The following is a 12,201-nucleotide window of genomic DNA, read 5'->3' as shown; positions in this document are numbered from 1 at the left end:
CTCTTACTTGACAAAAAAACGAGATACGTTTTCTTTTTTTTAAACATTGTCCTAGTTTTTGTTTGTTCACGTAATCAAACGGGGACTGTGCAGGCCCTCGACTTGGGTGTCGATCTGGGGACAATGCTGGGTGTCCGGTGGACCCCAATCGTGTAGGTTACCGCTGTTCGCTAGTCTGTGCGTGAGTCGATGTGCTATCGAGAAACCTCCACTACCCTCCAACTGTGTTAAAACTATGATGACTTGTCTGAAAAAATGAGCCACGCAGGCACATGATTCTCGTTTCTGAACGCATGCCAGTTGCCAGTTGCGTTGATAATTCATTTTTATTTACCTGTGAAGCGGGGGAACACTATCGGCAGTTCTGAGTTGTCCTCGCGTGGACACGACGTTATAGCTTTCATGGCAGTCACATTTAACGTGGATCCACTTATTTACATGACGATTTTCTACCATCACTACCAGTCCGGCCCAACCCTTAGTCAGGTAATAAGCAGTCATCCCCTCTCTTCCCTGCGAACGAATGTACCACGTACGTTCACGCACGACTCTAACAATTTTCAAAGGCAATAAACAAAGCAGAGATTACGAAGGATGGTTACCTCGTGTCGCTGTCCCTTGGCTAACGTTAAACTAATTATGGCATCGGCTAAGACGAACGCCGGCGGGGATATTTGTTCAACTAAAAGTCTCTTTGAACTGTGAATGGCAAGAACGTATTCAGGATAACTGGAAGTATCTTCCATTCCTGTGTGCCAATGATTAAATGCCAAACATACAACAATATACAAATCCCTCTCAAGCATTTTGTGACACCCAACAAATCCACGTACTTGTCGCTTACTATGCTCGACTAAACGTCCCACTTCCGGCGCCGCTGGTGAACGCGTACGAAATACGACCACGCACAGGTCCAACTGTGAACGTTGCGATTTCTCGGAATTCCTATAGAATTGTTAACAGTAATGCAAACGTCGATCTACCTATTGATTAAACTAATCAATTTTATCTGTATTTTTTATTTCACGTACCTTTGTCCTTCTTGAAACAACGTGAACTCGGTCTCGGTGGGTTCTAGTACCGTTAAAAGCACGCAGGACAAGTGTCTCAGGGAGGAGAGCGGTGGCAGGGTGCCGCGTAGTCGGACCTCGCTCCACCCGACCCTCGTTTTACAAATATCGATGCAATCGAAGTACTTTAACACGTCGTCGAACGAGATCCAGAAAACGCCATCGGACGCGCCGTGTGGCATCAGCATCTCACGGAGCTGCGGCGTCCATATCGGACTGTCGTCCGACCAATCACCCTTCCAACTGTAGTGGCCCCACGGATTTCGCAATCGCAGCAATCGTATTCCCTAGATGATATATACCGCGTTATTCGAATACACTGATTAGAATCGATTGTAAAAAAAATCTATTTACCTGTACATCCCGCACATCGAGAACGGAATAAGCATGCCTGGAGAAAGAAGATTAATCTAATATAAATCAAATATTTGTCGACGCTGAAATTGTAATATCGAGGTTCGTTCATTTACATACCTTGGTCTCAAACCTTTTCGTTGGTACTCCTCCTCGTCGACTTTCATGTTGCCACCGCCGCAGCTAGCACCCATTAGAAACATGGCCTGTCTCGAGGACAGAAGTTGAGCCCAAATTAGATCCTTGTCGAGTTCGTCCTCGCTGGGCAAGGCGGATGGCTGTAAAGGCACACTCTCGCAGGGAGCACCGGTTAGCGTCGCCAGACCTTCTATCGCGCGTCCGGACACCAGAGCCTCGTAGCACCCGTGGATCTTCGCCACGGCTTTCTCGATTAACGGCACCCAAAGCTGTTTTCTCTTCGCCTAAACCAGAGATGCAATGTTAAACTAAAATAAAATAAAACTGTGAACATGTATTTATGTATCACAACCTGGGAATACACTAGATGGCCTCTTTTATCACAGGGTAACAGGTCGTCGACCAGGACCGTGGTCCACTTCCCGTCCTTGCACAATCTCACTTGGTAAGCGCCTTCCGGACAGGTTTCCCTCATCACTAATACCCTCTTGACGAGTTCGTCGCTCTCTGCTAACACGGCCAACGCCGAGAGCAACCAGCAGTTCCCTAGCACGCCTTGGGAGATGTCGGAGGGCAACGGTTTCCTGAACACGGCCCAGGGCAGTTTCGTGTCAACGCTCGAGTCGACATTTATCTGATGAGGCCTTCTCCATTGCACCACGTGGTTGTCCTTCGTCTCAGCCGGGTTGTAGTATAACGACTTCGGAGCCGGTGGAAACGAATCGTCCACGAACGGTTCGTTCGTCTACCAAACATATAAACTTCTAGTAGAAACATTTTCATTTAATGTTATTCTCACGATAAACTGATATTAGAAATACATGTATATAATATAGGAAACTTGCACATTGTGATTTTTTAATAAAGTTAAAATTCTGATGATCACTCACCTCTTTGCAATAACGAACGATTCGTTCCCATTTCTCCAACGCCTCCCTTTCCTCCAGCTGCCTCAGGTTTTCCATAACCACGCTCTCCTGCCGTTGCATTGTGAGCGTGTTTATCCCGGGCTCGATTATCCTTGGTCTCTCAACCGATAATTGAGACAGATTCTTCGAGATTTCGCACATTTCGCAGACCCCGTTTGTACTCTTGTTCTCGTACGTGCATAGCTTACATTGCCACTAAATCAATTCGTATACATTCACGATTATATGAACGAAGGATCAATGAAATCAGAGGAAACGAATATTTTTCAACAAAATTCACACGTTCTCGAAGCTTGTAAATCATTTAAAGTAAAACGTACTTGGCCGTGGCCGGAGTCCTTGATCCTCGAGTGTCTCTTCTCGGCGATCGACGAGCCGTTCCTTCTGACGGAGTTCCTGTGCCTCGGTGTGACGACCTTCGAATTGACGGGAGTGGTGCAGAGCCGCGGACTCGGGCTCCTCGAGCCGAAGAATCTGGTGTCCTTAGGTACGTCCAGGAAATCAGCCAATGTTTTGCAGGCGTTGCAAGTCTGGGCAGACAACGGATTCCTCAAGGTGCACGACGGACAGACCCAACTCTCGCCTTTCCGCAGCGTCGCATCTTCCAAACGCATGATACTCTTCAGTTTGGAGCCGCCGCAGGCCTCGCAGGTGGTCCTCGACGCCGCGTTCAGCAGCGTGCATTTTTTGCAAGTCCACGCGGGCGACGGTGGGTCCGCTTGTTCGTCGAGGTCGGACTCGGCCGTGGCCAACGTGGCAGTCTTCTGCGGGATGTACCGCACGCTGTCCCGGGAAACGACGATAGGCGACTGCGTGTGCATCGAGCACGTGGTCTCATCCTTGGTAACCGTTATCAAGCTCGGCTGCATCAACGAAGGCGGCGACCGAGACGAGCCGCAGATGTCGCAGCCGGTAGACCAGAGAGGGTTGTACGCGTACGAACATTTCCTGCAGGTCCACATGCGCTTCAGCGTGCTGACGTTTGGTAAATCGCCGACGGGACTTGTCGCCTCGCTGTGCGCCTTCGTGGCCATGAGGCTGAGCTTGTTACTCTGCTTCTTTGGCAACGGCGGCGGCACGTCATGATCGGTGATGCCGATGTAGGAGTACTTCGGCCGGGTGCTGAAACCGACGGAATGCGGCGGCACCGCGGGCGGCTCGTCCTCGTTCAGGCTTCGACGATTCACGATCTTCTTCTGGGACACGTTCGTAACTGATTCGACGTCCGAGAACGACCTTCTGTAAGACAGAGGACCCGCGGAAGATAAAGCTCGAGGCTCCCAAGCGGGGACGCTGATCACGACGCCGCTGCACGGCACTGGGCTCCTCGGAGCCTCGCACGCCTCGCACTGCTCCAGACCGGGCGCGTTGTCCAGCGTGCAGTTGTCACAACTCCACAGGGCGTCGTCGTGCTGCTGAGACTCCGAGACCACCAGACTCGTCGGCCTTTGGATCGCGTGTTCGGTCAACTTATGTACAACGGATCCGTTCGACAGCGAGCGGCTCACTTTCGATTTCACTCGTTCGTATATCGAGGGACTGTGCCTTTTCGGTGAATGCTGAGGTGTATCGGTGCTGCTGGTCGTGTAGGAAAGCGTGGCGGCGGACTCCAAGGTTTCTATAGGCGGCAGTGTCCAGTCTTCTCGATTCTGCCGCCTCTCGCTACGGCTTATACTTGTTAACTGTGCCATATCTGTAAAACGATTTTCCTATAAACAACTAAAAGAAACAGTTGCGCAATCAATTAGTGCAATGAGTCAGAGAACAATACTTTTTTCTTGGTCAATCAATACAATACAATCTTATCTACAATCATTTAAATAATTGTCCAGTGGTATTACAATTAATATCTCTACAACATTCTTTATAGTTTAGTCATACAATAATTGAAATCATCTCGTTGAGTGTACAAATTACAATACCTTTGTGAACAATTTCGACATTCGTAGGACAGGTCGCATGGACGCCGTCGAGAATGTTGGCCAGAAGTTCGTTCGCGGCTCTGCGACGATTAGTTTTGCGTAAATTTAGCTTTTTGCTTTTCCGCGCGCCGATCTGACGCTTATCGGCCTCGGTCAGGGAGGAGTTCGCGGCGCAGGCTACGCAGACCAGACCGGAGCTGCAACTGTTCTCCAACAGACAACGAACGCAGGTCCATTGCGTCACCAACGACGGCAGGGACGAGTATCGCCGAATCTGCTGCTCTTTTTTACTAATCTTAATCCAAGAATCATGGTGCTGCCTCTTCGCTGAGTGATTGCACGGGAAATTCAAATTCCCCTCGGAGCTGCAAGTCGGATATCAATTGTTAGCCAGCCAGTGACTAATGGGAATGTATTGGAGAGAAAAGAGGAAGTGCTTGTTTACTGATTCTAAAAATGTAATTCAGTGTGCTCTGTCTTTTATCAGACTGGGAACGAAGTCGATGTTACATAGCTTCTATTGTTTTAAATCACTTGTGACTCATTGAAATCTGTTGCGCTATTTCAGTGTATTTTATATTATGATAAAGCATTTTCAATTGTTCAATTGTAAGGTTCTCCAAAAGTGCATTCCTATGTATCTGATAATTATTGGAAATTCCTTGTACTAAGAAAATAGGAGATGCTAAAACGCTGGCAAACACTGTAAAACCGTAAATAACAATTCTAACTCGAACGGAGTCGTTGAAGTTGTTATTCGGTAGACTGTATACAAACACGCGAGAAATCGAAGAATGGGGAGAAGAGAGAAGGAGAGAGAGAGAAAGGGGAGGGGGTTTGAAACATACACTACCGGCCAAAAGTTTGCCTCGGGCGGTCATACCGAATTCCACTGACAATTTACGCATCGATTCGACGTCGCAAATATCAATAATTGTTCCTTTAACTCTAACTAATAATTCTCTCGTAACGAACACGATGTCGAAACGAAATTGCTACCGAAATTCGCGTAAGCGTTTATGGGAAACTTTTGGTCAGTATTGTACCCAGACACAGAGACTTTAAACAAATTTCTCCTCACCGATGCACGGGATCGGTTTTGCTCGGCCGACGCTGCCGGTTTGACGGCCTGACTAAGCGAAGCTTCGACGAGGAAAGACACTCTCCGTCGTCGTCCCTACGCGTTCCCTCGTCGTCGTCCTCCCCTCGGGCCGAGCTCAGGCTCCGTGGCCTGGTGTTCGCCCTCTCATCGCTGCTAAGCCGCGTGATCCCACACCTGGCGCATCGCGTGCTCTCCGTCGGGTTTATCAGGGCGCACTCCGAGCAATGCCACTGCAACACCGATGCGATCGAGCCCATTCTTTACACGTAGTAGTCATGGCTCCTTCGCTGACAGGATCACTGACTTTTGCTAGCCACCGATCCCTTCCTCGCTCGCTGCCCGTCTCTTCAGTCTTCCCGGGCCAATAGTCGACACTGCACCACGACACCCGCTGTCCAGAGATATTAAAGATCGACGGGACCGCGTCTCGAGGTGATTCCGTTCGGCCGCGGCGGTCGCCCGCCGTTCTTTGTCATATGTTCCGGGGCGGCCATCTTTTTTTCACGCCACCACCTCCTCCTCCACCGCCACCTCCTTGACCGCCGCTAACACCGTCACCGAACGCCACCGGAACGACCGTTTTCTTATTTTATTCCGCCTGTCTCGCGCCGCTTCTGCCCGTTTTCTCCCGTTCTTTCCGTCGTCGCATCACACCATCCGCGAGCAACACGAACCCGCGCACAGCGAACGTTTTTTCACCGCGTACCACGCATAATCCTCCCTCGGTTTACCACCGCACTCTCCTCCGTGTCTCGCCTCCTCTCACTTCTCACGCATTTTCGTTTGTTCTTCTCCGATTCTCAAAGATTCTGTTATAGATTTTCTTTCAATGGACCGGAACGCGTCTACATCAGTCCGTGAACCGGACGATTCGTTTATTCACTCGGGAAATATCTAAGACGAAACATCGCTCGCGAACAATGTATATAGATATCGTCGTTCGCGACTGTGTTTGCATGTGTATTCGAACTGTCGTGTATGCGTGTATGCATGTACATCAATGCAACGCAGGGCTGTATGATCGTTCAGAATTTCATCCCTCAAAAATAAATAAATGATTTTCTTGGATTAACAGATCATGACTTCATCTTCTGTATACACATTTTTTTAAGAAATGTATTATGTAAATATTTCTAATAAAAAGAAAGAACTTGCACAGAATATATTTCTTGTTATTTACTTTTGATATCCTTCGAAATTCTCTTATTAACTCCCTACACTCACGTATGCATAATTAGTAAATCACTATTAAACGAAATCTACATAACTTTACAAACTTCAGCTTTCTCTATGTAGTACAGAATAATAAAGATAAGATGTTTATTACTCGTTTCATTCACCTCATTATTCCGTCTGCACGTTATTGCTTTGAAACCAATTGCAGTAGAACATGCGTTCGATAATAATGCCACAAATCGCGATTTACGATGACGATAAGTAACATCGTGTAAATGCATAATGCCTACATCCTCGATAAAATGTTCAAGACGAATGCTTGCCACTCGATTCTTCACGAAGATTGTATAAATCTACTCGTTGGTTAGGTTATCATATACGCGAGATGCTGTGACCTGTTGATCTAGCACAGTGTTCAAACTTCGCGTCTTATACCCAGTAGCACGTGTGAGCATGTATGCAAATTCAGCGGAACGAACAGATTTATGAAGTTCACGCGGCAGTGAGTATGAGATCCACCGATTTTCCTGCGGAATCACCAGCTGAGCTCGACGATTTTTTTCAGAGTACATTCACGAGCTCGAAGCTTGGCTAATCGCTTTAAGCGATCGAAGGTTTACAGGTTCAACGAGGGTCAATTAGATGATAAACTGACTATTTCCGACGGAGTGCAGCTCTACGACAGAGATGCGTAACGCTAGACCAATGTCAAAGCCGTAAGATGTGTCACAACCGACTTAAACCGCGTTCTGTATTTCTGATCGGGTTCGGGATCGGTTTCTTCCTCGCCCTGCTGCTGCTTCTAGCACAGAATTTACATTATGCCTACCACAGAACTCCTGGCCATTCGAGCAGGAACAATCTCCTCGGCTGGTTCCTATCCAGTACGAACACCGAGACTCTGTTCCAAACTTGGAAGCAATCGGATAACACGACGTACAATGAATTGTTGAAAGATAAGGGACTGAAGTCGAGAGAGCTTGATCTGGATTCTTATCTTTATGGGCCCAAAAGCGAAACGGAGTTAGAAGCGGATTGGCTGAAATCGCAGGTGGATATCACATGCGTAGTTTTTGTAAAGAAGATCAAACTGGCCAAAGCTATTCGAGATACTTGGGGCAAACGTTGCAACAGGATATACTTCTTCGGGCGAAAGAAAGACTCGGACGTGCCCGTGATCAGTTTCGACGTGAAGCTGACCTCCTCTTGGCAGCTGTTGTGCGAAGCCTTCACCTACATTTGGAGAGATAAGCCGCGGTTGCAATGGCTCCTCTTCGTGAAGGACGAAACGCTGGTGATCCCCGAGAATCTACGTTATATGCTTGCTCCGTTGAATCATACTCAAGACTATTATCTGGGTCATGCGGTCGTTTTATGGGGCCAGGCATATAACGTGGCCGACGCAGGATACGTGATTAGCGCGCCCGTTCTCCGCAAGCTAATTAAGAAGTTTGATAGCTCGGAGAAATGCTTGGTGGGCGGCAAGTATTGGAAACAGGAAGACTATTATCTCGGTTAATATTTCTTATTTCCCTTTCTCGAACCGCAGCGTGGTTGGACCGTTTGTTTCATGATTACAGCAAAGCACTTGGCCTCTATGGGAATTCATCCATCGGACACTAGGGACCAGTACTTAAGGGGAACATTCCATGGGTATTCATTGCAATCGCTGTTATGGGGTGTCGTCAAGACCGGCGTCTATTGGAATCGTGCCTTGTATCCTATTGAAAAAGAATGCTGTTCGTTCACCTCGATTACCTTTAACGTCGCCGAGCCCGACAAGATGCGCACGTTCAATTATTTATTGTATCACTTCCACGTGCTGAACATGAAAGCTGCTTTCGGAAGGAAACAGGCAGCTAGAATCGTACCTGAGGAAGATGTACGCTCATCTTATTCCTATATATTCCGTTTCCAGTTTTATGTTGAGAAACTCATTCGGCAATTATCAATTCTAGGTATGGAAAATCGCGTTAAAGGATGAATTCAACATCACGTATTTACAGGACATTTCCAGCGACGCTTACTATAAAATCTGGCACGCGAAGTACTCCGAACCGGAGCAACTGATTAACATGAATTATCGATCTAAAGATAACAATTAAATTTAACTAATAATAAGAGAATTCATCTGTGTAAGGTGCTACTGTAACAGACTGATCAACTTTTTTACTGTTTTGTATATGGCAGCGTAAGATTACTAAGTACCTCATAAGTGTTATAATAATTTTTAATGCATCACTAATGTTAGCTGCGTCAGATAGTTTAATAATCGTTACGGTTGTTTGTATATTGTTTATAAACGGGTGATCACTGTGACTCGAACACTCTTTATCGGTTTATTAACAAGCTCCGTTATCGATGAATGTACAGCAGAGAACGGGGGAATGCCGGTTGATACTCACTTCCCGTGTTAGTTAATCGCAACGTTATCTAGCTAATTAGGTCCTCATTAACGCTCGTAATAACAACGATAACAAAATCACGGCTCCAGTCTAGCAAGCGCGAATACCGGAACATCTTTCCGTTCTCTGCCCGAATTGTCTGTCCCTCGTGGGAATGACCAGACGATGTTCTCCAAGATCTGTGAGCGAACCGTTAACAGTACCTGACGATGTAGACGTACGCTTTTTTCCGTGCACATTTCTACCAAACAATTATTCTGTAAATTGCTTATAAATTGACAGACAATAAATTCAACGTTTGTGAAAGTGAACGCGTCGGTTCATTCCCGAAACCCATAAACGATCTCGTTAATGACCCATATTTTTCCTTGAATTTAGTTATCAAAGTCAGACTTCAGTTATCGGTTATCCGCTTCCTCTTAGAGGTGGCTATATAAAAGAAGAATTGCGTTTAATAGCATACTCGGTGTTACTTCTCCGTAACGTTACTTTCTTCCAAAGTATGACACGACGAGAGTAGATACTTCAGCATGTTGCGGAAGACGTTGTTCAACGTCTTCATCTTAGTCCTTGTGATTCTTGACCAGTCGGTTAATGGATACACGGAGACGGACAGAACAGAGTGAGTTGATCTTCTCGCAGAGGCAACTTGAATAATGGCAGTAACTGTTAAATGATTTTAGTACCACGATTACTTTAAATGCGTCCCCGAAAGTCGGCTATGAGGGTGTGAAGAGTACCAAGGGAGGAAGGAGACCGATTTTCCCAGGTGGTTGCAGGAAGGAACCGGACAAACCCGTCAAGGGCGACATAAAATGTTCCCTAGATAGGTGATTTATTCGCAAATGTTAATTTGTCTGCAGTTTCGTTATAAAAATCTTGTTTCCTCGCAGTGGATGTATTGCAACTTGTTCAAATGGCTATCAATTTCCTAACGGAGTGACGCAACTGGCGATACAGTGCACGGATAAAGAGTGGCATGTCTCCGGGACGGAGTGGACGTCTATTCCTCACTGTGAACGTGAGTTTCGATAGAAAAATGATTTATCTGTTCAGAACTTTACACGAATTGTACAAATTGTAGCTATTTGCCTGCCGGAATGTTTAAACAACGGTATCTGCGATGCACCTAATCGCTGCAACTGTCCGGAGGACTACAGTGGACCCCAGTGCCAATTCGAGAACAAGCCGTGCATGAATTTTCCTCCGCTTGTGATCAACTCGCACAGAAGTTGCAACTCACAGTACGACCAGCTCTTTAATAATTAATTTGAATTAATATTTTATTTTTAACACTTCTTATCTTTTGGATAGATCATGTACTATATCCTGCAAACCTAATTTCATCTTCCCTGATGGAACTACTGTTACAAATCTGATTTGTAAGAATGGGAACTGGCAGCCGACCAGAGAAGATTGGGTTTCTATACCAGACTGCTTAGGTTTGTAATTCAAAATTGAGATTTTAAACGAAAAATTGTATCTATTTCTTGGTATTGTAGCCGTGTGTGATCCTCCTTGCCAAAACGATGGAAACTGTCTCCCATCGAATGTCTGTCAATGCCCGCAGGCGTTCAAAGGACCGCAGTGCCAGTATTGTAAGCAGAATGCAATTATTATTTAATGAACGATGTTAGTTGATAAATGTATGATGAAATCTTGTTGAATGAAGCTGCGGACGCTTGCAACGGAGAGAAACTGGGCTTCAACGGAGGCATCGTATGCGGCGGAGTCGGTGATGCTTTCTCCTGTACCGTCAGCTGCCCCGATGGCGTGGATTTCCAGTTTCCACCGGCCTCGGCCTACGTTTGCAACTACGAGACCGGTCTGTTTGAGCCACAGCCCGTTCCCCAATGCAAGTACAGTGACAATATGAACGTAATCTATCTGGGCACCACGTATAATTCCTACGTGAAGCAGACGAATCATTCTTGGACTTATCAGAACGTGTACAGCTCGCACGGCCTGAGTAACTATGGAATCACTGCAAGTTATAACAATCATACTGTTAACGAGGTAATAATTTTAATTATAATTTCTTTGGCTTGTAATGTTCAGAAATTATTTTTGCTGATCAATTACAATTTCAACATACGTGTAAAAGCAGATACTGTTCAATCCTTTGGGGAATTCGATGTTGATCGAAGAAAGGAAACCAGTCCCGGCGACTTGCTTCACCTGGGGTGGCGTGCATTACAAAACTTTCGACGACAACGTGTACAGTTTCACGAGCTCTTGCTCCCACGTGCTGGTCCAAGAAGCAGAGAACAGACTCTTTACCGTAACCGTGGAGAACAGCTGCAAATTCCAGAATTGCTTTAGAATCGTCAGGATCTTCGTTCAAGACAAAGAATACATTCTTCAGCGTAATCAGGAAGGAGTGCCAGAGTTCAGAACACCAAAGAGGCTTCTTCCCATCCCGGCGCAGCTGTCCTCGTTGAGAGTCGACCTCTCGGCGCATTTTATCATCGTCACCTTGGACTCTTTGGGTGTTCAATTAAAATGGGACGGAGCTTCGATGCTGCAGGTGGAAGTTCTAGAGAACATGTGGAACAATACTGTGGGACTGTGCGGGAATATGAACGGCGATAAGAACGATGACTTGGTGACTAAAAATGGGGAGCACACTAAGAGCGTCGCGATGTTCGCAGCCTCCTGGCGTACAGAGAACATCGGAGGTAATTTGAATAAAAAATAATTTAATTAAATTCGAGCGTAATTTATAATCTTCGTATTCTAATTCTTCCAGAGGTGTGCGACGAGTATCCGGACGTTACTCACTCCTGCGAGTCTAACCCGTTCGTTTCCAAAGCAGCCATTCAGTTCTGCACGAGCTTACTTTCAGACAACAGATTCCACGCGTGTTCCAACACTATCACTATCTCCCAGTTGCAGTCCGCCTGTCTTTGGGATTATTGTTCTTGCGTCGACTCTGATAAAAGAAAATGTGCCTGCGACACGATGAACGTCTACGTGAGACAATGCGCTCACAAGAAAGTGGTCGCTTTGGCCGGCTGGAGAACCGACGATACTTGTCGTAAGACAATCACGATAATAATTTTAACATTGTTATATACAGTAGAATCATTTTTAACACTAGATTGC

General features: G+C 46.3%; 3 protein-coding genes across 7 annotated transcripts in view; 2 read left to right on the top strand and 1 right to left on the bottom strand.

Annotated features, from left to right (window-relative positions):
* Positions 1–6: 6 nt before the first annotated feature.
* Positions 7–6,276, bottom strand: LOC108623351 (calpain-D). Of its 4 annotated transcripts, none has more exons than XM_018021804.2 (11): positions 5,495–6,276; positions 4,414–4,778; positions 2,812–4,184; positions 2,453–2,686; positions 1,915–2,307; positions 1,545–1,846; positions 1,425–1,461; positions 1,032–1,357; positions 603–945; positions 335–513; positions 7–247 (listed from the first exon to the last, which is right to left on the bottom strand). In XM_018021804.2, the coding sequence occupies exons 1-11, from the start codon at positions 5,770–5,772 to the stop codon at positions 67–69; spliced, it is 4,011 nt and encodes a 1,336-aa protein (XP_017877293.1). In that variant the 5' UTR covers positions 5,773–6,276; the 3' UTR covers positions 7–66. The 4 variants fall into 4 exon arrangements, 1 of the variants encoding a protein (XP_017877293.1); XR_003388947.1 differs by lacking the exon at positions 7–247 and having other exon boundaries at positions 422–513; positions 603–699; positions 780–945; XR_003388948.1 differs by lacking the exon at positions 7–247 and having other exon boundaries at positions 422–513; positions 603–748; positions 834–945.
* A 497-nt stretch (positions 6,277–6,773) lies between these two features.
* LOC108623318 (C1GALT1-specific chaperone 1-like protein) lies at positions 6,774–9,402 on the top strand. Its single transcript, XM_018021743.2, has 4 exons — positions 6,774–7,193; positions 7,257–8,205; positions 8,272–8,573; positions 8,650–9,402. Exons 2-4 carry the CDS (start codon positions 7,413–7,415, stop codon positions 8,794–8,796), a joined length of 1,242 nt encoding a protein of 413 aa, XP_017877232.1. The 5' UTR covers positions 6,774–7,193; positions 7,257–7,412; the 3' UTR covers positions 8,797–9,402.
* Positions 9,403–9,502: 100 nt separating this feature from the next.
* The window catches only part of Hml (hemolectin), a 14,423-nt gene continuing 11,724 nt past the window's right edge, over positions 9,503–12,201 (top strand). Inside the window, exons 1-9 of one of the 2 annotated variants that reach the window (XM_026812152.1) lie at positions 9,503–9,718; positions 9,780–9,926; positions 9,990–10,117; positions 10,181–10,340; positions 10,411–10,538; positions 10,599–10,694; positions 10,769–11,112; positions 11,204–11,774; positions 11,846–12,133. In XM_026812152.1, coding sequence (XP_026667953.1) covers positions 9,627–9,718; positions 9,780–9,926; positions 9,990–10,117; positions 10,181–10,340; positions 10,411–10,538; positions 10,599–10,694; positions 10,769–11,112; positions 11,204–11,774; positions 11,846–12,133 — 1,954 coding nt within the window. In that variant the 5' untranslated portion in view covers positions 9,503–9,626. Of the gene's footprint in view, positions 9,719–9,779; positions 9,927–9,989; positions 10,118–10,180; positions 10,341–10,410; positions 10,539–10,598; positions 10,695–10,768; positions 11,113–11,200; positions 11,775–11,845; positions 12,134–12,201 lie in introns of both variants that reach the window. The other variant, XM_026812151.1, reaches the window with a different exon arrangement.

Source organism: Ceratina calcarata, unplaced genomic scaffold (genome assembly GCF_001652005.2).
Source record: "Ceratina calcarata isolate Rehan_Ccalc_2016 unplaced genomic scaffold, ASM165200v1 scaffold260.2, whole genome shotgun sequence".
Classification (NCBI taxonomy): Eukaryota; Metazoa; Arthropoda; class Insecta; order Hymenoptera; family Apidae; genus Ceratina; species Ceratina calcarata.
This window is presented reverse-complemented; position numbering and strand designations above follow the sequence as displayed.

Coding starts and splice junctions, on each gene's coding strand:
- LOC108623351 (XM_018021804.2), bottom strand. CDS start 5,772: ATGGGCTCGATCGCATCGGTGTTGCAGTGGCATTGCTCGGAGTGCGCC. Junction 4,779..5,494: donor AAAACCGATCCCGTGCATCG/GTGAGGAGAAAT, acceptor TCCGACTTGCAG/CTCCGAGGGGAATTTGAATT. Junction 1,847..1,914: donor GCCATCTAGTGTATTCCCAG/GTTGTGATACAT, acceptor TCTCTGGTTTAG/GCGAAGAGAAAACAGCTTTG.
- LOC108623318 (XM_018021743.2), top strand. CDS start 7,413: ATGTGTCACAACCGACTTAAACCGCGTTCTGTATTTCTGATCGGGTTC. Junction 8,206..8,271: donor ACAGGAAGACTATTATCTCG/GTTAATATTTCT, acceptor TCATGATTACAG/CAAAGCACTTGGCCTCTATG. Junction 8,574..8,649: donor GAATCGTACCTGAGGAAGAT/GTACGCTCATCT, acceptor TATCAATTCTAG/GTATGGAAAATCGCGTTAAA.